The sequence below is a fragment of the Melozone crissalis genome, unplaced genomic scaffold (assembly GCF_028551555.1).
Source record: "Melozone crissalis strain CALT ecotype California unplaced genomic scaffold, PUWL_Pcris_2 ptg000016l_1, whole genome shotgun sequence".
Classification (NCBI taxonomy): Eukaryota; Metazoa; Chordata; class Aves; order Passeriformes; family Passerellidae; genus Melozone; species Melozone crissalis.
The window spans coordinates 20,265,870-20,283,009 of NW_026535794.1; the positions used below are offsets into that span (position 1 = coordinate 20,265,870).

Sequence of the window (17,140 nt, forward strand, 5' to 3'; positions counted from 1 at the left end):
CATTTGCTGTCTGGGTATCTGGATGCATCTTAGTATGTAGCCAGAATTCAAAAAAACCCTTGCAAATGCAGATAGTATTTTTACATCAGAGATTGGCAAAAAAAAAAAAAAAAGATCTGAAGTGAACCCACAGAATCATGCAGATGTGAGCCAGAGGGACTCTGGCTTTTCCTGCTACCTTCTTTCCTGGGGGAATTTAGAGGGTTTGATCCTGGCTTAATATCAGGAAAACCCAAAATATTGGATGAAATTTTATCTCCTATGCTACCAGGAAAGATGAGGTCTCTTTGAAGTAAGCGTCAGATTCTGAGTGTACAGAGATACCAGGAGTGCAGTTTTAGTGTTTTGGGTATTTAAGGTTTAGCCCCTAAAAACCTTACTTTCCAAAATAAAATGCAGCTGTTGACCAAAGATAAATTTCTCTTCTCTCCAGCAGAAGTGCTTCGCGCTCAGTACTTCTCAAAAGGATCTTTCCCAACAAGTGCTTAAAAACCTGACAATGGAGCCAACATTTTTAAATAGGTGCTGCTATTTGGTTTTCCTTTCCTTTTGGTTTTCCAGAGTGGACAAGTTCTGAGCAACCACTCTGCAAAGTTGAATCACTACAGCTGTGAGAAGACAATGACCCTCACCAGCAAGCACGGACAAGAGAAACACAAGATGCTCAAAGACCTCATGACATCACACTCTTCACAGACTGAAAATCCTGCCTAATGAGAAGAGTAAAGAGTAAACCAGAATTTGCTGGTACAGGGTCAGAAACAGGCCTTCAAAAATCTTCACAAATCAGAGACTTTTTGAGCTTGACTATTGCTTCTACCTCCCCATGTGTCACACCAGAAACAGACAAACAAACAACAAAAGCCAACCAACCAACTAAATAATCAAAAAGGCAACATTTTAATGGGACAGATCTTCATTTTGCACGGATCAGATATGTCACATGTGAGATCACTGAAAACTGCTCATAGACATAGCAGGGACCAAAGTTCATCTGGGCAAAATCCTAGGGGGAAGGAAGAGTTAGGATTTGTGGAAATCAGGATCTTCTCCACAATCTTTTTTTTCCTTTTCATGAAAAGGCAGATAAGAAATTGCTGCTGATGCTTTTCTTTTATCACTGAGTCCTGGCAACTCAGACACTTTTATAATTACTGCATGCATTTGCTTAATCCTTTAGCCTAAGTATTAAAACATTCTCCAAATAAACTGACTCTACTATAACTAATAGCTGAAAACTTTGAAAACTCATAATTACAGATCTTTCAAGAAATATGCATTTGGACAACTCATTTATTTCCCTCCTTTTTGCTAAAGAAAGCAGTTATTTCAAGGTAGCAATTTTTCTTTTTTGCCTTGGTGCTGAGTATTCTACCAGAGTCTTGCTTGGAGGTAAAAGAGGGTCGAGTTCTCTTAACGTTTGCAAAAAATTTGAAAAATTCAGAATTTACTCTGCTTCTGGGAACTCTTGCCTTCAGTGACCCAAGGGTGGGTCATTGGCACTGTATTTACAACAGAATTCAAAAGGACTTGTGAGAAACAGAATGGCAAAAAGCTCGGAAGAGTAACAGCACTTACAGATCTCAAAATTCCCAGAGTATTCAGTATTACATCCATGCCTCTCAGTGAGATTAGTCTGAAACAGTGGCAGGGTACAATCAGTTCTGTGATGAAATTCAGTCATCTATCTCTTGTTGGTGTGTTCTGTCAGACACAGGCAGGCCAAAGATCACGTCTATGCCCAGATGCCACTGCCCCATAGTGCAGCCTAAGACAAGTGTCCTTGCAACTTTTTTGACCTCGTTTCAGTGTTTGCTATAATATCACATTTAGTACACCAGATGAAAGTCCCCTGTATGAAACACTTCACAGTGCTAGCCATTAAACACAGTGGTGGCATGTGATTACAAGAAGATTAAGGGCAAGTAATGGCAAATGGAGGGATCAGAAGGGGATGGGTAAGTATGTGCAGAGCATCCTTGTTGACTTTCACTCCTATCAAGGACATTTTTACACTGAGGACTACAAGACTAATGTACTTGTGACCCATCTATGTTTAAAAGGAAAGCTACATCCCAGTGAAAATTAACCTGCATTATGTTTGCTCACAGAACAAAGTAATTTCTCTGTCTTGAATTCTTAAGCTGCCTGGTACAGAAGCCTGCATGCGCCAGGGAGGTGTATGATCTGCAGGGGGAAGAGTTTGAAAAAAGTAATAAGTAATCATTCTGCTTGCAGAGAGTTCAAACTAGCTAGAGGGTGCATCCCTTCTGTGGATGCAAATTTTTTAGCAGAGCCAATTAATGTACATGCAATCATCTGCTCAGTGTGTCAAGCTCTGACTTTGAAATTAAAGGATTTCTTAGCTGGCCCACTTTTATTTTAACCTAGTAAAAAATATACAGTGACAAGGTATTCGAAAGCTTCATAAATGTAAAATAATAAATAAATGTAAATTATCAGCATCTCTTACTCTACCAGATGGTATTCTTGTCTCCACCCCAACCTTTGTTTCTTAAGTGATCTTTGGAGAAGACAACTTTCTTCATTCTGAGAATTAATCAGACCCATCCTTAAATTAATTTCTTTCCTATTCCATAAAGACTCCCTAGAGTTGTTTTTTGTTTTGTTTTGGTTTTATTAAGTGAGACATCAAGAGGTTGATGATAACAAGTTTAAAACATGGTATTTTTCAACATATATAATAGTGAATAAATCTAGCTTTCAGCACAGATCTTATGTAAGTGCTGAAATTCAGCAGAATACAGGCAGGCTCCCCTGGCAGTAGCTGGAAGAGCTCAGGCTAATTTAGAAAACTAACCCATGGAAAACCTCTTAGTTGGCAGCTACAGTAAGTGTCATTAAAATCTTGATATTTACTCTCTGAAAATAATTAATTTTACCTCTGTACTGCAAGCATTCCCTATACAAAGACATTCCTGTGCCAGTCCAAAAATCCTAATTAATTTCAGAGGGAAATTAACAACATTTTAACGGATATAAAATTTTCAACATAAGCAACCGACCTATATTTGCATACTTGTCTCAGTTAATAGCTTAATATTTCAAAAATATCTTTTGAACAGTAGTTGGCAAAAAATGGACATTTATAGAAGAATCTTCAGGCTATTTTCCCTTTCAAGGCATTCCAAAGAACACAGTGAACTGAATATAATAATTAGGGAAAGATTAGGTGGGCTAAGAAAAGTTAAAGACCTACCAAAAAATTACTACCATCTTAAATCTGGCAGAGTTATCAAGTCATGTCTCATGCTGTGAATTACACATTTCACAGTTCTAATTGTCTCTTGTTGCAATGTCTGAAAGGGGATCAAAACTTATTCATTTTTACTTTCTTGTACAGCAAGTTCAAGCTCTTATTTAATGAATTTTTGGACATGTCTGTTTTCAAAGTGGAAATTCATTTGTGTATCTTCTACTAATTGTTTGAGAATCATTTAAATGCACTTTTAAAATACCCATCACTCATTCTTTTTCTTTAGGACTGAAAATTAAACCTGATTAGAAAGCAAACAACTCCCTTGCATTAAAAAGTTCTGATTTCCTACCAAATTTCAGCAATAACAAGGAAAAAAAAACGAAGAGAAGACATAAACTGGAGAGAGATATTTTAGTTCCTTAGAGTTGTTAAGTATCCCAATGATCAGCTATTTCAAAATTCAGAAATTAGCAGCCTTCACATGCAGGAAAAATTTCCATTTTTCCTGATTATATATGTCAATAAACACTGTACGCTATCTATATAGCAAACCAGAGCCCCACACCTATTGCACCTATTATGCACTGAAAGTATTATTCTTCAGTTTTGCAACACCATCTGTCTGGGATCTGCCCAGGTGAGTGACCTGCTATTAGAACAGATGGGCTTCTGTATAGAGAAAAAACCAAAATAGTGGTCAAGAAAACCCAGTAGGGCACTAGATGACCTTGAAAAGAAGCACTCTCTTGACCAAAGGGAATGGATTGTGGAATACTGGACACATCAGGAAATTGTGGGCCATCAAAGCTCAAGCTGCTGGTTTGAATCAGTCATGACAGTGGCTTCAGTTTGCATTTCCCACATCCTCTGCATCCTTTATCAGGGTACTGGGGCTGTGGGAGATCACTGCCTTCTCTAGCTTCTTTCCCCCAAAGCATGAGTAACCAGAAGGCAGAAGTTTTCCTAAAGTTAATGCATTTGCAGTCTTTTTGTTTTAAATTAGCCACGATTTCCTAGCTAAAAACCTTTCATCAGATTTCTGAGAAAAAAATAGTCAATAAGGTGCTATATTCTAGCTTTTAATTCCTAAAAAACATATTTATGAGAAAATATTAATGGTTTTGCCATTTTTTTCTTGCACTTCAAGAATATAGCATTGATATTTTAATGGCTTATATACTCGACATGACACAAGGTGATGACAAACTGTGATACTTCAACCTTTGCATCATGCTAACTTCATTTTCTGTTGATTCCTATTAATTCTTGTTTTTTGGGGTCAAAACCAGATGATATGACAGTTCTGGTAAAAGGTAAGACTGTATATAAAGAAAACTTGCTATATTTTCTAGCAACATAAGTTGCAATACAAAGATTTAGCATACAAAACTCATTATAATATTCCAAAGGAAACAGGCAAAGACACGATGACAAGTTAATCTTTATATATTGATATAGAGCCCAAGGTGACCTCAGTATTAAGTGTAAAATGGGGAAGCCATGTACATATTGTACCTTTTGCTTGAAATTTGCCTGTAAGGTGGCAAACTGCTGAAAGGTGGGTTGAAAATCTTAGAAATATTACAAAATATTACAGAAAGTGTTACAGAAATAGATATATATAAAGAACAAGCCTCTGTTAAAAAAAATGAAAAAGCAAGCCCAAATATTTCCCTCAACATTGTATCTGCCTGGAGAAATCACAAAAAATGCTGCAACAATTCAGAAGTGAAAGACAATTTAATATTCAAGCACTCATTAAAGAAGAAATTTATCACCTCTTTTTTGGGCTAGATAAGAGTTTCTCAATGCATTGCCCATTGTGCTGGCCAGCTCAGCCAGAAGGCCACAGGTGGTGTAGGAAGGAGAGGGACTAGAGATGGGCAGGGCCAAGGTTTTGGTTAAGGTGTACAGTGACTGTGAATGTGAAAGAAATGTGGTGGAGCAGATATCTTTAGGAAGCATGAGAAGATTTATGATGAGAGAGAAGGCGAATGAAAAAAAGAAACAAGTTGTTTCTTTTGTATCTGTACTTGTTAGATATTCAATGTCTGCACCAGAAATTCTTTGACTACTTATCCTTCTGTAGATAACACTGGATGGGATATTATAGGTCATAACATGTGAATAAAACCTTCCGAGTCCTCTTGCAGTTTGGCATTTAATATATTCATAGGCTTCAAAAAATTCTTCCCTGAATAAAGATTATTGCATCTGTGAGGATATTGTTTCAGAAAAAGGAATATATTCAAAATTAAAATGTTATAAAATATGTAATTTCCAATATTATTAAAGGAAGGTAAGAACTCAAATAACTTAATTAATTCTGTGTATCAGAGAAAGATTTTCTCTGCTGAACACTTCCAACCAACCCTTCCAACTTAAATTCTAATAGGCCTTAAAGAGCCAGTAACTGAAATCTGTATCTAACAACTATAAGAAAAAAAAAGAAAGAAAGGCTTTCCTTGAATTAAATTTCAGCATTTCTGTATAGATTAAAAAATTAAAAGAGAATTGAGAGAAAACAGTCATTAGGAATGCAGATTTTTAGTTACAGCCATATGTGTCATATTAATTTCCAACTGGTTATTCCAAAAAAAGACTAAATTCTCTTGTTATGATTTGAAACTTTTTTTTCCTAGTGACCTCCCACATCCATTAACACTTAATATTAAAGCTTAATAAATTCAGAAACAAAAAATGTAGTATGATTGTCATGCCATAATAAAACAGACATAAATTTTTTGGAAGACAGCTTTCTGAAAGAATGCCATAGAACTATTTCCTATTGCAGAAGACAACCTCTGCTTCTGTTCACAGCCTGTAAAATGCTGGACGCCAACTGACCAAGTTCTTTGCACAGTGCTAGAGAAAAAAAATTCTACCTTGAGCATCTAAACTTTTTCACATGATTGAGGTTCAATATTTATTTCAAACTGAATGGAACCAAAGGTGTTTAACACACCAAGAAACAAGTCATACTGAGAGCTGTAACTGGACACTGACATCACAAAGTTGCTCAAAAGAAAATCACCAGAGAAGAGATTCCTTCTCCAGTATGAGAAGGAATTCTTGCATTAAATAAAGCTGCAGTATATTTATTATTGGATCCTAAAAGTCAAAATTCCAAATGAAGATTTCTGTCTGTGACCATGCTTCAAGTGTATCACAGAAAACTTTGATGCTTTGTTTTACATAATAAATATGAATTCCAGGAAGAAAATGAGGCAAATGTAGGCAAAGTTTTACCTACACAAAATGATTAAATTATTCATAGTTTAATTTATTTTCATTAGGAGTTTAATCCCTGGCATTAGGAGTTTAATCTCTGGCATCCTAACATAAGAGGTGAAAAACACTTTGGGTATATTCCTTTTCTTAGTGTAAAATTAAGTTTGATTAAATTATGATTGCTTGCAATGAAATAATTTGACATTATCTGGCAAATAATTTCCTACCATTAGCTTATTCTTAAAAGTAGTTGGTATTTATGTTGGACACACAAAGAAAAAAAAACCAACAAACCAAAAAACCCAAGGAAAAAAGAAAAACCACCCACAAAATACTTTATAACTTTTTCTCCTCTTGAAGTTTATAGACTCTCAAATTTAAAACATGTCTTGACTGCTGGGCTTAAACATATTACTTAAAACTTTTAATTTTCCTAAATTTCCTGAATTCTGGTAATGATTGTCTGAAAAGAAGACACAAAAGAACGACAGATGTATTAAAAATATGTTTATCAGGGGAACTATTTACACAGCAATAATTATCATGTCAGCTTCATTTTTCCTCTGCATCCATTTTTGTTTTGATTTATTAGATTTGATGCCTGAATTATCATATTAATTAAATGACTACAAAGTTTTTAATTAACAGTGGTACCCAAATATCATTAATAATGTCAGAGAATTTGCAACATCACTAACCAGATGTTTAAAAAGGAAATAAACTAATAGACATCCATTTGCTGCTATCAATTTAATACACTTGTTTAACCCTACACAAACTGATACTTTTACTGTTGCAGCTTTTAGAAACATAACTGCAATAGAGAATTCCATTTGCTAAGTATGGAAACACATCACAGGAGCTCACACTCAAGTATGAATAGTGGCTTTTGATTGCACAGTGCCAATGCCACCCAGCCCTTTGCACAACGCATGACAGACTTTTTCTAGCTCAAGCCAGGGACTGAATAGCTCAAGCCAGGCTCTAATGGCAGACTCCCATAATGGCTTCTATTCCAACAGCCTTTGGTTTCTATATACACATACAAACTGTTCCCACTATTTCCAAAGTAATTACTTTCACTTAATTAATGTAATTATAGCTTCAAAGACTCACACCTTCATCTCACAATTCAGCAGCCTACCTGTGGCTAGCCCAGGTACTTATTCTGGGGAAGAAGATGGTTTGACTACAAGTATTCACAGGTAGTTTTGCTGAAAGAACTCACTGTAAGCTGCACTGCCAACTACTCTTGAATCAGAATGAATCCAAACATTTCTGTACATAGTCCTGCATATTTTATTTTAATTTGGAAACATACAGGATTACAGTAACACAGCTTGCCTCATCTAACCAGTGGAAATTTGGGGAAAATGGATGAGAAAATAAAACTAAATTTTGCAGGGTTTTAATTCAACAAAAGTGCTGCTCTGCATCTCCTGTGGTAATTTGGAAGCATCTATCTTCTGTACTTCTCTATAGGCCAATAAACAAAGGGAAAGGGAAACCACAGAACCAAACTGCATCTCATGTGAAACATCACAAGAGCAATACATTACAGAATTGCCTGAAAATTGCAATCTCTATGGATCATTTACTTTCTCTTTTCATCAGTCCTTTTCAATATATTGTTAGTTGCAATAAACCTTGAAAATATGTTGAAAACCAGTAATACAATTCCATGTATCACTGTGCCAAGGTAAACCTATGCTGGAAAGGTTGTGGGAGGATTTACTAAGTACACATACAGAGTTATATTTAACTAATAAATAGCAAATAAATAACAAATAAAGAGCAGTCAATGAAAGATTTGACAGCTAATTTATTCTAAACAGTTGCTCTTTTTTATGTGATAAATTTCCCTTTCAGATCTAATGTAGAGACCTAGAAACAGCTTGACAGCCTTGTAATTCTTTGCTATTGTTGAATGATTTTTTGAGTTTGGTATTGCTGTTTTGGGATCTTTGTAAAAATACAGTAATTTTAATGAAGTACACAGTGACACTAACATATTGAACTCACTCTTTAATAGCAATAGAAGATCAGGCTGATTAAATGCAAAATAATGTCATTTTAAACTAGTAGCAATTAACAAATATTTTGTTGAAGTGGCCCCAACTTAAAGACCATCTTTGCACTCTATGGTCTATTGTCACAGAAACTAAACATACATGTCACTAAAACCAGGCAAGTATTTTTCTGTTCAGAGTAATTACACTGTACAGAAATTTTCTTATTAATGAAGTTGTATAACATTTAAAATTGATTGTAGTCAATACATTTTCTAGTTACCTGTAGGGATTTTTTTTTCAATAACTCTTACTGTTAATTTTAACTGGAATACATTGGATTAATGCAATTTTTTTTAAAATACACTTCTTACTTAATTTAAAAAAATTTTAAAACCCCAAACATTTAAAACCAAATGTTCATGCAGAAAAGCTTATTTTTGCTCCTCGAGCTAAATCAAAGTAGTATCTTCAGAGGAGCTAGTCTTAAGCAATCTACCCAGAATGCAACATTAATTTACAAATCTTCACTTGGAGAATAGAAATATTTTGCATTTTAATATGAACTTCTATCATTACCCAGAAAATGGTAAAATAAAAAAAACTGGTAAAAAAAGAAAACAGCTAAACTGAAGTTGGCTCTAACTACAGTAGTTTTGAATTGCATTAGTTAAATATTAAATGAGTGCAGAATTCACAGGACATTTTGTGTTAACTTGTACAGCCCACCCTTGGGCAAAGCTGCTGGGACAAGAATAATAGCTAACAATAGTGATAACAAAATTGGAAGCAACAGTTAACAACTAACAATAGCTAGTAAGGTAGAAAAGTGACTATAAATTTTCTGTATGAACAAAGACTGAGAAGGTATTCACCTCAAACTGATCAAGAGGATAACCACAATGAAATAAATTAAGCAGTGCCACATTAATTACAAAGCCAGCTTTCAAAAGAGAAGTCAGCTTGAAAAGAAGTGTAAAAGTAGGATGAAAATTTGTAATAGCAAGAATTGATAATGCAGTGCAAAGAGCAGTGGCCAACACCTGGTTTTGACAAGCCAGAGATCATCTTGCTGGTGCCACAACCACTGCAGAGACCAGAGAGGACACCAGTCCCCTGGGTGCTGCCAGCAGCCTGCAGCCCACTGCTGGGATGGCATTTTGGGGTGCTGGAAGGAGGATAAGGCAGGAGCAGCCATGGCTTCCAAACTTGCTTTCCCATAAGGGGCAACATGCTTGTACTCTATACATCCTCGTGCGCGTTTCTCTGGATGGGGAGGTACTCAAACTTTTGGGAGTTACTTATAGAAAGATGTTCAGAAATTTTAACCTGCTTATTAATGATTTTTTAAATTTTGATTAATCTGTAGTATTGATCCTACATACCTACTTCACCTATTGTCAGTCAATTACATGTCATTAATAAATCAGTAAACTGCTTCAATATTGTAAACGCAGCAGTTTTTCCCCTTGACAACCTACGCATTCTAGGCAATCTACACATTAAGATCACACACTCTAGAAGAGACTCAAGCACCTGAAAAACTTTACTCACGTAGTATGATCAGTTAATGGGCAGTGCTGCTCTTCCTCAGGGTATAGATTTGCTCCTCTTCCAAGTTGCCACTTGAATGTCTTCGTGATAAGAAAGGAATGATTTCCTGACATCTGTTCCAAGGCTGGTTGATACCATCCACACAGGTCTTTATCTTCAAAGTCACAGACATCCGTAACTTTAGAGATCAACAGTGATTACTCATGTTGAAATTGAAAATCTTTAACTCATGTTACAACCCAAAAGCAGCATGGAAATAAAAAGGATTCAAGTTATAGTATCTGTGAATACTAACACATTACTAACATGCAACGTTTTTTTTCCTTTCAGATGAAACATGAGTTTTATATTTTCTCCTCTATAAGACAGATTTTAATTTTGAGAATGTTTCGATTCCTTTGCACCTCAGTATCTACCTTCATGTGAGTTCTGACCAGCTTTCAGATAATTCTAATAATCTGTCATGTAATGTAAATGGAAATTCCTGTAAAATTAATCAGCCAAGAATCCGTGAGATGCTGTATGGCTCTATCTCCAGTGCTGTTGACTAATAACATAAGAAAATCATTGTACATTGTCGACAAAGTCCATGACTATAACTTTAAACCCCCCCCAAAAACAAACAAACAAACAAACAAACAAAAAAACCCCACCAAAAAACAAAAAACAAAAACAAAAACAAACAAAAAACAAAAAACCCCACCAAAACAGACTTCAAGCAGTCCTCACAAAACTTGAAAGTTACATAAAAATGCATATATTTAGTATTGGTCATATACTCTATTGTTGTCTTTCTAAAAAACCATGCAGTTGCCTTCCAAAGAGTTTTTGCTTCCTAAGTATCAAAGTGAGCTCACTACTGACCCTACTTAGGGTAAAGAAACCTTTTTTATTTTCCATTTTTGCTGTGAATATTTATTCTCCAGCACATGGTCCAAGTTGAGTCTAGTCACTCTCCAGAACTTTGTAACAGATTAGTACACTTAAGTTTAAGTGACTGCAATGAGACTTATGCAAGGGAAACAAGAATTTATTTTAACCCATAAACCCATAAAAATGCTGCATCAAGAAACCATGGTTTGTTGGTAGAATGTGCCTGATGTTTCCTTCCTTGAAGGCTAAAAATGGTAAAGAGAGAGTGAGTTTTGATTTATAGGTTGTATATCCTCACTAAGAAGCAAACTACAGCCAGTGTGATCTCATGGGTTGCCCATATGAAGATTTATGATGTTTCCTGAGAATGATGAGTTGCATTAAATGCTTATTCCTCTTTTTAACATGCTCTCTAAACATTATACTTAAAGTGCCTCTGAGAAAGATATCACCTTCCTGTGATCATATTTCTGTTTCAGTCCGGACATTTTTAAGTCCTAGTTCAGCACTGTCATTTAAGTGATAAATTCCCATCTAAGTGATAGGAGACCTCAGATAGAGCAAATATGTAAAGGTGTAACCTCCACAGTATTTATCTTGCTTAGAATAAAAAGATGTTTTGTAAGATAATGTTCTGAAAGGAGAAATATTCAGAGGGCTCTGCATTTATGTTTCAGGGCAAGATTTCAATGGCTGGTGTTTTTCCACACTATAGGAAAATACTGTGGCACTTAAACATCAGATTCATTTCTTCCAGTTATTTCCACATAGGAAATAGACACAGGGAGGGAATGATACTTATTCTCACTGAGCCCTCAGCCCTGAGAGAGGTGACTGAATTCCCTTCACAATGTGTAATGAATTCAGAGTTTTATTTTCAGTGACAATAGTTTTGCTTGCAAAGGCTGGAGAGGTCACTGTCTCTAGATGTCTGTCCCCCTCATTAACTGGCTTTGGCAATTTCAAGCACTGTTTTTTGACGCAAAAGGAAGTAATTAACAGCTTATAAAATGCTACAGTGTGAACTGCTGCAACTCAGAAGCAATCAACAACTGACTTAGATCTTTATGGGTGTCATGTGTGGATCTTGTACATTGTCCCCCTTACAGTTTTCCTTTAGACTATCAGAGCTTTACAGGCTGGAACTCACTTCTGTGTGGAGTAGGCTGAATTTCACAATTATTGCTGATGTTGAAACAATTTTTATATAAAAAATCCCAACAACCACCCAACCAAACAAAACCCATACTCATTGAAGTAGTTAAGAAGTGGATACTGTTCTCCCAGATGTCCACCACAAAGATGAAACGCTAAAGTTTTTCTCTCTTCCAGTCTGGACTAGTGAGCATATCAAGAAAATATGCTCACTTAAAATTGTCATGTATGGTTACCAATCATTAGGGAACTGAGGACTCCTTCCCCTACCACATTTCAGTAGTAACTTGAAATGTTGGGTCTGAATCAGAAGGCAGAAAGGGCATTACATCACACATGATGAGTAAAATGTTGCTACATTCCTGGGGAAAAACTCATTAAAATAGAATCTAGGTGCTAATACCAAATCGCGCAATGTGTTTAAGACCCACAAAGTAGTAAGGTAACAAAGAACATGATTTGATCCACTCACCACAAGCTGATTCATCAGACTCATCAGAGCAGTCAGGTCTGAAATCACACTTCTGGATCATCTGGATGCAGTGGCCAGAGGCTCGACACACAAACTCTTTCTCTGTGCAGTTGTTCCTGGGGAGCGTGGCAGGAACTGAAGTTCCTGAAGTAGTTGTAGAAATAGTGGGCAAGTCTCCTATGAAAAACGAGCCAAAGGGATGTTGAGCACCTGGACTGAGGCATTCCAGCTTCATAATGATTTCTCCCTTTGCCACTGCCCCCCTTTTCCAGGATATGGCTTTACTGGAATCGTGCCTGGACAGTTGAATGACTGAAATGCTGTTCAGCAGGAGCTGAATTGGAGCTTTCCCCAGTGGAAAGCACTGATTTTGTCACACCATCCATACAATCTTTGACACTTGCAGGATTTACACCTCTTGCCAGTCTTTCAAATTTGGATTAACCCAATGAGTAATTTCAAAAAACTGGTGCCAACACTCACACAGCAATCACAGAAACTGATTTTCCCTGTGCACCAAGGCTAACAGATCATTCAGATAATAATGGGTTCTTCAACATGTTGATTACTACAAGGGACTGTGAAAATTACTATGTAACCTTCTTACCTTGTAAATTTATTGCTGAAAAAAATTATTTTCTCATTAGAGAAATTATTCTGAGGTCACCACCTTGTTCCACCACCTCCTTTATATTTCATTCAAACTCATTACCACTTCTTTCAAATCAATTGTCTTTTTTTGTCATCCTATTCTTTACTATGCACCTTTCTTCAAGCCTACTCTCTTTTCTTGAAAACCTTTGCTTTTCTTGTCCATAAAAGGAATTTCCATTATAAAACTCCTTTTTAAAATTTAATAATTTATGAAATCATTAGCTGTAGTGCACAATGCACCTGAGAAATACACCTGAGTTAATTAAAAAGTGCATGTGAAGACTTTTCCTATTAAATGTGTCTGGGATAGCAAGGATTTTTGTTTTTAATCCCTGAAAGCTGGAGCACTAATACTGATAATAAATTATCTCTTTCTATTTTGAAGGGTAGAAAGCAAATATATGAAATTAGATAAATTCTTTTCCAGTCAAATGAATGATACTCTCAAAATGTCCTAACACTCAAACAAAAGACTTAGGAGAAAGAATGTTTTGAAGTAAGAATTATATGAATTGATAAATTTATCCACAATTCAGAATAACAGCAAGGATGTTATTGGTCAGAAATTTTTCAATACAAATGCCACATTTAAGGCTCTGCTCCTGATACACTGAAATGGAAGAAGAAATTTTGAACAACCAGAGCCTTCACAACACCTGAAAAGAAAGGAGGATCTGATACTTCCTCTATTTTGAAACAATTTAGTTTCTATACTTTATTGAATACCATTTTGTCCAGAGCAAGCATCACTGAATAGCCTTTGGTCAGGGCATTTAAATACTGTGCTGAAGCAATACATTCATGATTCAAAAGATTCAACATCTTTCATGTTTCTTATTAGAGACTTTGCCACCAAGCTGCCAAGCCCACCTCTCCCTGTCAGTGTTTGGTCACTTAAAGTGCACCTAGAGCAATTGGGCAGTGCTTGATTCCAGTGTGCAGGGACAGGGGAACCCTGCTTTTTCAACCTGATCCTACTGGTGTTAAATTTGGTGGAATATGCCATAGCTGCTGTCTATTTTGCAGGCTATTCCCACAGTCTCTTTGACTGCTTTTTTTGCCATTGGAATGTTTTTATGGCATGGAGGAGATAAAACAAGAACAGGACCCTAGGCTGTCTCAAAAATTGCTCTCAATTTTAAAAATATACAGAATACAAAACCTGATTCTTGTCCACCATTATACTTCAGTATTTTCCATTTATCTTTCCACACACACAATGAAGATTTTTTTCTTAGTTATGAACTTTGAAATTCTGACCCTCTATGTTTTTCAATTTCTTGTTTAAAGTTTTCTTCATAACTAATTTGAAATTATTTATGGATTTTCTGATTAGTTATTTTAAGATTTTATTCCCTGAATATAAGGCACAATCCATTAACTGAGTATTTACAAAAAGCCTTCACATCCAAAATGTTATAATAACTGCTTCACCCTGTATAAATATGGTAAAACACTAGATAATTATCTGTGAAAGAAACACCATACACAGTTGATATTCCTCATAGAACTAATTATAAGACATTTTTGGAGTAGTAGAACAAAATGCATCTACACTAGAGTGTTTTAGAGTAAGTGCTAGGACACTAATATTCACGTACTGTTTTAAGTTGTTTGCTGCTCTACAGCCCTGTCATGACTTTAGAGCAATTGTCACACTATATATAACCTGCACTGCCTGCTGCAGCCAACAGTAGCCCACTTAAAATCTATTCTGTGGTGAGCTCCACATTCTGAGTCTGTGCCTTGAATACATGTTTGGGATATAATATTTTACAATTCTGTAGAGATTATACCACCCTTGGTAACAATGATTTTGACAGTAGGTTTCTCTATCACCTGAACTATTTGTGTCACATGAGAGCAATTGGCACTGTAAGTACATTAAGAATTATTAGGGGGAGGTGGAAATCTGCATCAAACTGAATTGGCAGAATGAAATTCAGCTCCTTTACACACAGCTAAGATTCTTTTACCTTCTAGAAGTCAAGATCTAAAAGAGTATGGAAGCTGCACTTTTCTTTCTAAGGACCTCTTTTGGACCTTACATGCACAGCAGAACCTATTTTGTCCTGATGCCTGGATATGAGAGTCTGAGAAACAGGGAAATAAGTCTGGATTTCCTGACTCACATTTTTTAACTTCATTTTTGCTTTTCTAGTAACAATATTAACAAATGACAGCAACAAATCAGCTCACAGCTTGGAGATGTGCATTTCAATTCTTACCATTGTAAAGAGTACAGCCCAGAAAAGACACATCATCAAGTCCAATGTCTCCGGTGAAGCCATCTCCTACGATACCTTTCACCAAAATCTAGGAAAACAACAATTAAAAAAGCATTTTTCAGTGTATAGTATACTTCCACTTCTCATTAAATATTTCTTATTAATTGATAGAAGTCATGTGCCATGTTTCTCACTTAAAATGAAATTAAATTTATTCTGGGGGATACAGTCTATTCAATGACAATTTACGAAAGCGACTAATTATTATCAGGTTTCACTGGTGGTCACATTAATCATAGTGAACTATAGCAGAATGATTGGCTTCACAGTGGTGTAAATTCACTGAAACATCGCTGTGATATAAAATGATGGCAAGACATTATCATAAGTGGCATATTATGATTTTACCTCCTTTGGTACTTATTGCAATAACATTAATCATGCTAAATATAGTACCATTCATGTAAAAAAAATTATAGACTCATAAAAATTTCAGTATGATGAAAGCAATTAGGCAGGTAAGAAATGAGCTATGGAACCTTTTAAAGAAAAATATTCTACTGCTTCATTAGACTTGTCAATGCTGTATTTGTTTCATTATTTTCTACTGCCAGAGAATAGGAGAAGTTGGTGTTTGTGAAATACTCTCTGGAAGACTAAATAAACCTCCTCTGTTTGTTGCTGAGTGATAAATGTCTAGCAGGTGATTAGTGAAAGATTTGATAAGAGTACTCTTAGTTTAACTAAATAATAAACCCCAATTTATAAAAGTAATAAAGCCTTCTCAAATCATACACTTTTTGAAAAAAGATGTTTTTGCTGATCCAACAGAGTTCAAAAACTGTTATTTCTTTGCCATTGTTTTAAATCCTTATTTTACATGCTACATACACATTCAGTTTCAGAAATGCTGTATAATATTTCTAATGGGTTTTTTTCAGATTTTTCCTCACTTAAGTAAAAAATTCCTACACATTAATGATGGATAAATAGTGGCAAATATATGATGGTTCTGCTTCAGAGTACTGTTAGTTCTACTATTTTTGTAGTAATTTATTTATAAAGAAAGGTTATTTTGAACAAGAACCATTTTTCATACGATATGTACAGAGACCTTTTAAACATTACACTTGAAATTTATTATCCTGTAACAGGAGGGAAAAATACTTAAATGATGCAAGGAATGGTCTTAACCCCATAAAAGTAAAAGAATAATATCAGTCTAAATATGTTAACATTGACAAATTTGTTTCTGCTATTTTGAAGTTGCATGGGAATTGTAGATTTATTACTGATGCTGACATCACCAGAGTAAATAAAAATGATTACACTTCATTTATATATTATGTCCATTAAACAAAATAAATGAGTATGCTGGAAGAAGACAGGTAAATGTCCCCTACTATGGATATGCTCCAGATGGGCCATTTTAGAGCAAAATATATTTCATGTGAACGACAACAATAAATGACAGCATTGCTTTTTATTGCTCTTACAGCAGTATGGGATTCTTATTTTCCCCTCAGGATACCCACAAATATTCCTTACACTATTACCCCAGGCTTTTGGGTATTTTAGATTATGGGGAAAATGCTACAGTACTGGTACCAATAGCAATAAAATGGTTATGAATGGGAAACAGGACAAACAAAAACATCTACTATTTGGAAAAGCCACGCAAGGAAACTTCCAGAATTACAAATCTCCTTCCATGGTAATGTTGACTGGCAAACACACAGCAGTT

At 35.4% G+C, this 17,140-nt stretch overlaps 1 protein-coding gene across 1 annotated transcript in view; it reads right to left on the reverse strand.

The window, feature by feature from the left end:
- The window catches only part of MALRD1 (MAM and LDL receptor class A domain containing 1), a 234,212-nt gene that overhangs the window by 142,329 nt on the left and 74,743 nt on the right, over window positions 1-17,140 (reverse strand). Inside the window, exons 19-21 of the mRNA XM_054274046.1 lie at window positions 15,397-15,484; window positions 12,515-12,691; window positions 10,015-10,192 (exon numbers count right to left, since the gene is read on the reverse strand). Of these exons, the coding sequence (XP_054130021.1) occupies window positions 10,015-10,192; window positions 12,515-12,691; window positions 15,397-15,484 (443 nt within the window). The remainder of the gene's footprint in view (window positions 1-10,014; window positions 10,193-12,514; window positions 12,692-15,396; window positions 15,485-17,140) is intronic.